This window comes from Myotis brandtii, unplaced genomic scaffold, assembly GCF_000412655.1.
Source record: "Myotis brandtii unplaced genomic scaffold, ASM41265v1 scaffold51, whole genome shotgun sequence".
In the NCBI taxonomy this organism is placed as follows: Eukaryota; Metazoa; Chordata; class Mammalia; order Chiroptera; family Vespertilionidae; genus Myotis; species Myotis brandtii.
In genome coordinates, this window is record NW_005369442.1 from 300,273 (window position 1) to 310,930 (window position 10,658).

The 10,658-nt window shown below is 37.6% G+C and overlaps 1 protein-coding gene across 1 annotated transcript in view; it reads right to left on the bottom strand.

The window, feature by feature from the left end:
• The window catches only part of SCFD2 (sec1 family domain containing 2), a 320,087-nt gene that overhangs the window by 208,415 nt on the left and 101,014 nt on the right, over window positions 1-10,658 (bottom strand). The window contains exon 5 of the mRNA XM_005877149.2: window positions 6,413-6,662. Within this exon, the coding sequence (XP_005877211.1) occupies window positions 6,413-6,662 (250 nt within the window). The remainder of the gene's footprint in view (window positions 1-6,412; window positions 6,663-10,658) is intronic.

Sequence of the window (10,658 nt, forward strand, 5' to 3'; positions counted from 1 at the left end):
ACCTCAGCAATATCTTTAAATGAATTTATATATTGTAAATCACAATAGCACCACAAATATTTGCATATTCATATGTGACGAATAATACTTAGTTTATGGATGATGTATAAAGCACATGTGGAGCAGTGAACCTTTTGCTCTAAGTCTTATTTTTCTCAGGGATCCATGAGCCCAAGCTTGGGACTCACTGGTCCGGTAAAAAGAATTCTACTGGGAACCAGGAGACACAGTCCAGTTCCATGCTTGTATTGAACAGGCTCTTGGGTGGTGATTTGAGGCAAGACAGCCTTGATTTCGCATGTGCAAAGTGAATAGCCTAGATAATTATCGAGAACCTTTCCACCCATAAATCATAATAACATATGTGTGTGAGTCCTTACACATATCATAAACCTGGGCAACTACAGGACCTCCCAAGAATGTACCTAGGTTTTACCTAAAAACGAAAGGTTTATTAGAGAGGGAACTGCCATGGAAAAATGTGAACACAGTGAAAAATGCAACTTCACTATTTCCAAATGTAGATACAATTTTTATATTCTCCCCCAAACCATGTTTAAAATACTAGTAGTATATTTGTGAATACATTACCTCAAAGAGAACTCAGCATTATAGATATATCTCAGTTGAGCTCAGATTTGGGGTACGTTTTGTAGACTTGAGTTTATGGGCTCAAATTTATATATTCTTTTCCTAGCAAAACAGACACTGTATATGAAAATTCTTTGAACACTACAGTATTATCTAGGATTGTCAGATGTTATAATGCTATTATTACCTGATATTTCCCCAATCCTTGTCTATATAGGATTCTATTTGACAGACCCGATTCAGTAAGCTGAAATTCACTGTTCATAGATGTCATTTAATACCAAGTCATCATAGCATTAAAATTCACACATTTGGATGCTTAGTTATATTTTGTATAATATTATGTTGTTTTGTACTATTTTCTGTGTTATCTCTAAAATGACCAAAAGCTTTTGAAAAGAGATATTGCCTGATGAAAATATTGGTGATGACAACAGTAAATAACAATAATGATAAAAATAATGATGACAGATAACATATACGGATGACACATTAGGCACCAGGGTCTGTACCAAGTACTTGGATTATTTTATCCCATGAGTTCGGTATTATTACTATCTCCATTTTATTTATGAGGAAACTGAAAATTGATAAAGTTAAGTGACCTAGTCATGATCACACAATTATTGAGATCCAGGGTCAGAACCAGACCTCAGGTCCACCTGACTCCAAATCCTGTGCTCAGAGCCTTTACACTCTACTATCACTGCCCCCAAAGGTTTTATGCTTAGAATAACATTAGGTATACACACATGGTTCAATAAACATTGATAGTTGAAACTATCTGTGATATGTCTGGTGATACTAGCACCCAATAGCATATCATTTCAGTAAATGCTTTTAAAGGACATTTCAATATTATAACAATATTGGGCATCACTCCACAGTATATTATTTTGCCTTAGAATTTCCTCTGTCAGGGGAGCCTATAATGATAATTGCAGCAAATACAAGTTTCTTACCTAATGTCCATTCTCACCCTTTTTCTTCCAACAGAACCCTGATTTTGTTCATGACAAATAGATGCCCAGTTAAAAATACCCATCAGATTCTCCTATAGCCAGAAGTAATCATGAAACCCAGTTCTAGCCAATGATGCAAGTCTTTTGGGTAGGACTTACAGAAAGAGTATTGTTTTCCTAATATAAAAAAGGAGAGTACACTACTATATGCCTTTTTTTTTTAATTGATTTCAGAGAAAGTAAGGGAGAGGTAGAGAAAGATAGAAACATCAATGATGAGAGAAAATCATCAATTTTCCCCTACTGGAGATCAAGGCCGCAACCCAGGCATGTGCCCCAATGGGGAATCGAACTGTGATCTCCTGGTTCATGGGTTGATGCTCAACCATTGAGCCACACTGGCAAAGCTACTATATGCCTTTTACTTTCATCCTTTCTCACCTCTTGACTGAAGCATGGATACAATATGTCAAGAAAAAGTGCCCATCTTAGGACCATGATGACAAAACCATGCCTTCAAGGAGGAAGGAAGGGAGGGAAGGAGAGGGGGAGAAAGAATCCAGAAAGAGTCCTGCTGCCTGTCTTTGAACTCCCTGTTGAGAAAAATAAATCCCTCTTTGTTAAGCTAATTTGGTAAATTTTCCATTCCATATATCCAGGTGCAATCCTAATGCAATAATACAGTAACTGATAATCTCAAGTTAAAAACAGGAAGTAAGAGAAGAGTCTAACAAATATAAGTTACAGTTTCTATGGCATTATTATGGCTCTATCTTGAACCACATAATTTTTAGATACCTTAAATCATTCATTCCCTAGCTTTACTCTAAAGGTCACTAAATATATCGAACCCCTATTGACCTTTTCTTTAAAGATAGTATAAAAAATCGGGGAAATAAGTCAATGAATAATATAAAAATTGTTTACCAAAAAGAAATTTTTCCAAAATAGTTTAGGATATTAAAATCCATACGCAAGTTTTGTTTGTCTTTGCTTCTGATTCCAGAGCCTTCTGACCAACCAATCTTAGCACACTGATTTGCCCCTAATAGGTTCCAGGTGTGCCAAGCTATTGCTTCACTTCAGTTCACAGGTCAACTGGGTAGGGCCTGGAATGGCCAGAGCCCCCAGGGCTAGTTGCCTCTGTCCACAAGAGTCCTGTCTATTTACCTCAGTATACAATGCAAACATTCCCACTGCCTGTGTGCATCACAATGCACTACCCTATATGACAACTAGATGCTATCAAAATAATAATATCAAGGGGGGGAAATGAGCTATTAACAATACTACATGGATCAAAAATTAGCTCACACACAGAACATTGTTTTATTCTTGACAAAATCATGAGTGGTCAATAGGGCACTCGTGTTTATTATCAAAGATGGATGATTTGTCCCATAATACACACTGCTAGGAAATGGCAGAGCCAGGACTTCTGAATCAAGGATTTCTGCCTCTGAGCCCTATGCTTTCCTGTAGGACGCCATTTCAAGTCTGTACAGATCTTTAAAATTCGCATTTTGAGTTCATTCTCTGCAGAGAGTTCAAATGGTTTTCCTTTGTTTTCTCTTGTGACTGCCATGCAAACACTAATGTATATGGAAACTGATATGATACCCTCTTTGAACTTAGCAAGACTGAGAAAGAACAACATTAAAGGACATATTTAGGTCACACCAATTTTCTTTCTTCAGCTCCCATCACTGACACCCAGAGAGCCAGCCCTTGTTATTTTGTGTGAGTAGAAAAAGAGAGTTTTTGCCTACCACTCTCCCAAAAAGTATCTATTAAAAAGAAAGTAGTAGGTTGCCATTGTGAAGTTTTGTTTTGATTTGCCAGTTACAATTTCTCATTGTCCTTTCCATAAAGGGAAGAATAGGGAGAAAGAAAATAAATTGTCAAAATTAAATTACATATTTAACATATAAAAGAAAATATGAATTTTACATACAAAGTATTGTCAAGAGATATTACTGAAATTAAAAAATTTAAGTTTGCTTAGTCCTGTTTTAGTAAAGCTAGACAACCAATAGATTTCAATAACTAGAAATGATAATTTAATTTCTTTATAGCAATGCAGAAACAAAGAGGATACACGCATAAAAATAGGAAGGTATACAGAAACATCTATAAGTAGCTATTATAGACAGATTCAAGTGCACAACCAATATCTAAAATATTAACCAAATGTTAATTCACTGTTCAGAAAACAAGAACATGGAGGATGGTTGAGCATGCATGGCTTAACACAATAAGTGAAAGCAAGCCTAAGTTAGAGAATATAATAAATGCAGGGGTTATGGAAGTGAGGTCGCAGCAGGTTTAGAATTTTGTATTTAAAGACGTGGGCTCTAGATCCCGAACACCAGGATTCAAATCCTGGCTCTATCACTCAGCAATTGGGTGATGATAACATGCTTAAGTTTTTAAGTGCAGAAACAGTGTTGCTCTCTTGATCCTATCAACAGTTAAGAGCAGTAAAATTATAGCATTTTATAAAAAGTAGAATTCTTATATTGACTCATTGCTTATTTTCAATAATACTTTTTAACCAACTCATCATCAACCACAAAATGTGTACAAGGCATAAAATGAATTCTGCCACCCAGTAACAAATAAGCCTAAACTAAGTTGGAATAACTTAAGCACAACTCTGTGGGCAAGTTCATGGTAAAAAGCCAGGCTAACCTCGTTCCACAATAAGCACATTTAAAAGCAATTCGATTCTTCCAGTACATAGTGGGTATCCCATCCTATTCCACAAGACTGTTACGGCAGCCTCAACACCACCCTATTACCTGTTATCATGGGATGCAGATTACACATTCTCCTCAGCAGCTAGCTGCAAACATGAACCCTACTTCTCAGGACACGACTTTACAACCTACTTAACGAGGGGATGCCTAACTGGCAAAGTCAAAGTCTATCTTCAGAAGTCAAGTCCTTTTGGGTGCACAGAGGTTGATTAGTGCATGTGTGTTCAACTGGTAGTTCATTTGAGTCAAATTTAAGTACCATATCTTATTCATCCAGTTTAAGCTGTACATGCAAAGTTAATCCAGGGAGAAATGTATACTCAGTATTACAAAATACGGCGTCTCTAGAAATTTTAAATACCACAAATTCTTAATTCTTCAACTGCTACACATACAAATTTTCCTAATACAAACATGAATGCACAGAAGTGTTTTAAAATGTGAAATCACAGTTAAAAGCAAGAAAAGGCAATATCCTGAGCAATCATAAATATAGAAACTAATAAAGAATGAAATGCTAGGTCAATAAACACCTCAAGCAAATATTAAATGAATACTTGTACAGCATGACTTCAATTCCCAAAATAATAAAGGAACTACTAATGCTACAGAAAAGCTATCCAAACAGCCTCAGCTAAAGCACACCATTTTTGTTGTCTGTTTCTGAAATTACACATTTCAAGAATAACCTCCAATTAAATTCTCGTAGCATTCAATTTTACTTTTAATCAAATCACTGTTCTTAGCACTGTATAAACCATATTAAAGCTTCAAGACTTGTCTACAGCTAAACACAAGTAATCACATCTAGTGCTGTACCTAAATGAAATGGGAACAAATTCCACACGTTTTCCTTAAGTAGATTTTAAGTTGGCAAACAGGTTCTACACTAAGCTCATTTCTGTGGAAACTTGATTCAGTTTCCATCTCATCAGGGTTTCATTTTCCAAAAACACACATAGGAAAGGTCAGCGGTGGGCACGAAGGAGAACACACATGCGCGGGAGCAATCTGGATGCACCCCAGGGAGGCGCAACAGGGGACAGGAGGAAAAGCTGGAAGTTACACCAGCTGCCTCAGCAGAGCCTTCCTGAACGGAGAGGTCTACACACACCTACACACACACCCACTAGTGAATGGAAACTCGGTATGTTTTTAAAGCATTTAAGTTTTATGGGTAAGTTTTAATAACATCTGACTTTCAAACAGAACCAGACTCAGTCCATACTAATTTCTGTAAATTACATTTACAGAAAATAAAAAATATTGAATTTGATATAGAATAAAACAAATGAATGTCTCTCTGAGTGATATCACAGTTCTTACTAGAAGTGAAAAGTTAGATATTATGATATTTAATTTTACATTTCTCCCCAATTAACACAGTCTACTTTACTAGGATGTTTGGGTATTAATTAATTAATTCAGATTCAAAATGAAATATGAGAAATCAAAATAGGAAACTACTCTGGAATATGGCAACTCTTTAATCCTATAACATTGTGTAATATCTTAGGAAAACTTTTTTAAGTTTGAAATGACAATACCAAAAAGAATATGTCAACAAAAACCCTTTGAGTAGGATGCACCACATTTTATATTCTCTTTTAAGATGTTATGCTCTATGAGTATTTTGCTAATTTAACAAGGCTCTGGCTCTAAGGAATATGAATTCCGACAAGCCACTAAAAGCCATTTCACTCCCACAACTGGAAAAATATATATTGCAATGCGAACCTCTGATCCTAAAGTCTAGCTACATCCATCAGACCTTATGAAATTCCAAACCATTCCAAAGAACATGGCTACATCCTCTTTCTGAAATGGCTGTTATTATTTTTATTTTATTATTGATTTTAGAGAGAGGAAGGGAGAAAGAGAGAGAGAGAAACATCAATGTGAGAGAGAAACATTGATCGGTTGCCTCCCCTGCAACCTGGGTATATGCCCTGACCTGGAATTGAACCTGCCACCTCTTGGTATATGGGACAACGCTCCAACCAACTGAGCCACACCAGCTAGGGCTGAAATGGCTTTTATTTTTAAACCTGTTTTCTGTATCACTGATGTTTATGTCTTATATCTTTGCTAAGCACTCACCTGTGATTTTTTGCAGCAAAGGCGACAACTCAGACTCCTCACATAAGACTTGAGCCAGTGCTTTCTTCACTTTTTCTTCTGTTTCAGCCAGGTCTTTGTCCTCTGTGAACTCTCCAGTGACAGAATAAATGTATATGAAGAGGACCAACAGCTCTTCGGGGCTGTAGTCATCGTTGGTCCTTTGATTCGAAGGCTTAATCATGGGCAGCAGCTGATTTAACACAACAGGCATCGTCGACTCCCCGATGCTCTAAAATAAAAGGTGGTAATGTGAAAATACGTCGTTTGTACAAAGATGTAATTTATGCACTACATCACATAGGGTGCAAACAACTCTTAGATGTTCACAGTCTAGATTGCTTCTTATTTGTTTGTCTCGTCCTGGAGAGAATAGTACTGCAAAGTCTGATGTTAGGGTTGTTGTTTTGAAAGGTCTAGTTTATTTTTTTGTTAATCCTCACCCAAGGTTATTTTTCCATTGATTTTTAGAGAGAGTGGAAGGGAGGGGAAGAGACACAGAGAGAGAAACAAGTGTGAGAGAGCAACATCAATTGGTTGCCTCCCACCCACAGGGATCGAGCCTGCAACCGAGGCGGTATGTGCCCTTGACCGGAATAGAACCTGGGACGTTTCAGTCTGCAGGCCAATGCTCTATCCACTGAGCCAAACTGGCTAGGGCGAAAGATCTATTTTATAAAATAGGTAGTCAAGTTGTAGACCCTTTTATATTATCTTACATGTTGCTTAAACAGAGTCGACTAGTTTCAAAACTAAAAATACAAGTACTTCAGACACTAGAAATTTAAAGTAAAATTAACATATGTGTAAAGTAAATGATTACAAATAAAAACATGCCAGTATCTATATATCCAAATGAGTGCTGACGTTCCTTTAGAAGAATGACCTCAGCTTTTGCAGCATATTCTTTTTAATATCCTCTATATTGGTAAATATCAGTCTGAATAGGTGTTGTTGTTTTTTTAATATAATAATGAGAATCCACTTTCTCCTAATTCTGGTGAATAGAATAAGGGATCAAACTGGGTAATGTCACTTGGGGTTCAAGATATTTTTGGGTTAGTATGAAGGTAATTCACCTAATACCTTGAAAACATTCTTGCTTTTAGCTCTTCCACCAATTTCTTGAGTGGTAGTTAGCAGAGAATTTCAAAATTCCTCGCATGTGAAAATAGTATTGCATTACTGCAGTAAACTGCATAACTTCCAAAGCACTATGCACATTTGTAGTACAGATTCTGAGATTTTGGGTGAATAGATAAATCCCATTTTAGATAGTGTGATTTCATTTCATCTATAATATAAAATAACTCTATAAACTAAAACTTAACTATTTGTACTTAAATTAAAACCAGGGGACAAATGATCACAACTTGCAACTTTCACATTATTCATTCAGAAGTATTCATTAAGCATCTACTCTATCTCAGGTACTATTCTAGGTCTGCGGATACAGCAGTGAACAAAACAAATCCCCTGCTCTCATAGAGCTTAAGGTCTAGTTGGGGGAAATAGACAATTAAAAAGCTAAAGAAGTAAAACATAAAATATATTAGATGATGGTAAAATAGAGAATAATAAAGCAGGAAAGGAAGATGGGACTTCAGGGTGTAGGTTTATGTAGGTGAACATGCACTATTTTAAAGAGGAAAATCCATGTGAATATGGAGTATTGGAATAAAGAAAGATCTAGGAAACTCTCTCTCCTTCTGAATGAAGTTGGCAGCAAGCAGCAGAATATGACTCCGTATAGGGATGACCACCCAAAACAAGCTTTTCTTGTCAAGTCACTTCTACGCCTGGAAAAATTTGGATATACTAGTATGATGTCAAGGTTATGGTTCACAATTATATTATTTGGTACACGAAAAACAGCTGTTGCCATTTATTTCCACTAAAAATCTTGAATGTTCACAATGTATCATACAAAATAAAATGGTAAGTCTTTGGAATGAATAAAGTACAACTGTAAAGAACAGAACAGAGATTTTACTGTTACGTGGTGACAAGACAGGATTCATCAAGTATAAACACACCCACTTCTCAAAGGAAACACTGAAAGTTTTGAAGGCATCCTAGAATTTTTCTATAGCTTCAGGATTCTCTTGAGAGGAACCTTCAAGTATTCTTTCTTTGCTTTACAAGTTGCCAAAAGCAATTTAAAAGAAAGGAGCTGTGATGTTGGCCTGTTAAAAGAAGGGCTGTGGGGTTTGCAGTATTTTCTTCCTTTCTTCCTTTCTTTTTTTTTCTCACTTCTTACTCTATCTCCAACTCCTTGGATAACATTAAGCAGATTCCTTCATTGTTTTATATCCCATTTCTATTTTTTTAAAATATATTTTATTGATTTTTTACAGAGAGGAAGGGAGAGGGATAGAGAGTTAGAAACATCGATGAAAGAGAAACATCGATCAGCTGCCTCCTGCACACTCCCCACTGGGGATGTGCCTGCAACCAAGGTACATGCCCTTGACCAGAATCAAACCTGGGACCCTTGAGTCTGCAGGCCGATGCTCTATCCACTGAGCCAAACCGGTTCAAAGCAAGTGTATACATCAAGTATCTTTGCTACAGAAGGCCTATGAATCTCTCCCAGAACAAAAGGATTTTTTAAGAGATAGTTCTAAAAGGAAAAACAGTAGGACAATCATCATAATCATTTGAAAAGACTCACTCACTAACGTCTGTCCATCAGAGCATCCCTCCCAAGTTGTAAATCTAAGATATGTTTTGCTAGAGAGCAAAATCCCTTAGTAGTGTCACTCCAGCAGACTTCCGTTGGCTAGGTAATACCTGAGCACACCAATTCCTAAAATTTCATTCTCATCTGCTCACTGCATTCCAAGAAGTTAATTATGGAGTTGAATACAAAGCCAAAAGTACTGATCAGTCAGAAAGAGGCATGCGATGCATCAGAAGTAAAGAGGCTCCATCTCAAACAGCCTGAATCCAATCCTGACTGTTCCTCTATCTAGTTCCTTAGCCTCTTATAATCTCTTTATTTCTAAATGGACATGATATACTTAGAAGATGGCTGAGCTCTTAAATTATTTTTGTCAAGTTCTCCATTTTCACTTTCTTCCCCCCATAGAAGATAGCACTGTTGGTAACACAGCAAAATAGAAGTGCTCAAAAAAAAAAAAAAAGCTTTACTATGGAAGCAAATGTAGATACAGAAATACTGCAGACATGTGTGCAACATGGACTGCTATACATAACGCATTTCCTAACTCTGTCCACTAGCAGGTTCTAGAAGCGGTGACACCCCAGTAGCAATGAGCACAACCAGTGGTCAGATCTATGTTTCTAATATCCTATATGCCTGATATGCTAAGTGTCCAACCATTCGTTCGACTGGTCGACCAGTGGCTATGACGTGCACTGACCACCAGGGGCAGATGCTCCAACCAGTAGGTTAGCTTGCTGCTGGGGTCCAGCTGATTGGGACTGGGCTAGATGGGCCGGACACGCCCTGGAGCCCTCCCGTGGTCCCTCCCCAGCCCCAATCGTGCACCAGTGGGGTCCCTCGGCCTGGCCTGTGCCCTCTCGCAATCCGGGACCCCTTGGGGGATGTCGGAGAGCCGGTTTCGGCCCAGTCCCCGCAGGTCAGGCAGAGGGACCCCACTGGTGCACGAATCCATGCACCAGGCCTCTAGTTCTCAAATAAAAGGAAACAGGGATCCTTGGAGAAATGGCTAATTCTAGGGATAAGTCAGGGAAAATACAAGAGGAACCTGGGAGATCTTGCAGTGCCTGAAAATAAAGGAAGTCCTGAAAAGAAAAAAACACACAAAAGAATGGTGGCAAGTCAAAAGAACACAGGAGATAACTGGAAGACCTCCCAGCGGCCAAAGCTGAAACAATTTGAGCAAGAAAATTAAGTTGTAATGGATTATAATCCAAAGTATAGAATAAATGTGCATCACATCATACTGATATAAATAAGTGAGTGCATTAATTAATAAATGTAGGAGAAGAGAAAAATCTTCCTTACAGAAAAGTCCCAATAGCTAATGCGAATACCCCCCACCTGGAGGTAGAGCGCAATATCCCCACTTCATGAGTGTGGGCTGCACATGACTTGCTTCTCAAAAAATCATGTATAAAAAGGGGAGGGATGCGTAACTTGACCTTAGCCAGAAGATCAAGGTTAATATTACCAGTGATAAGTCATATTGATATTGTGTCCCTACCATGATGTGATGAGAATGACATTCATTTTTGTATT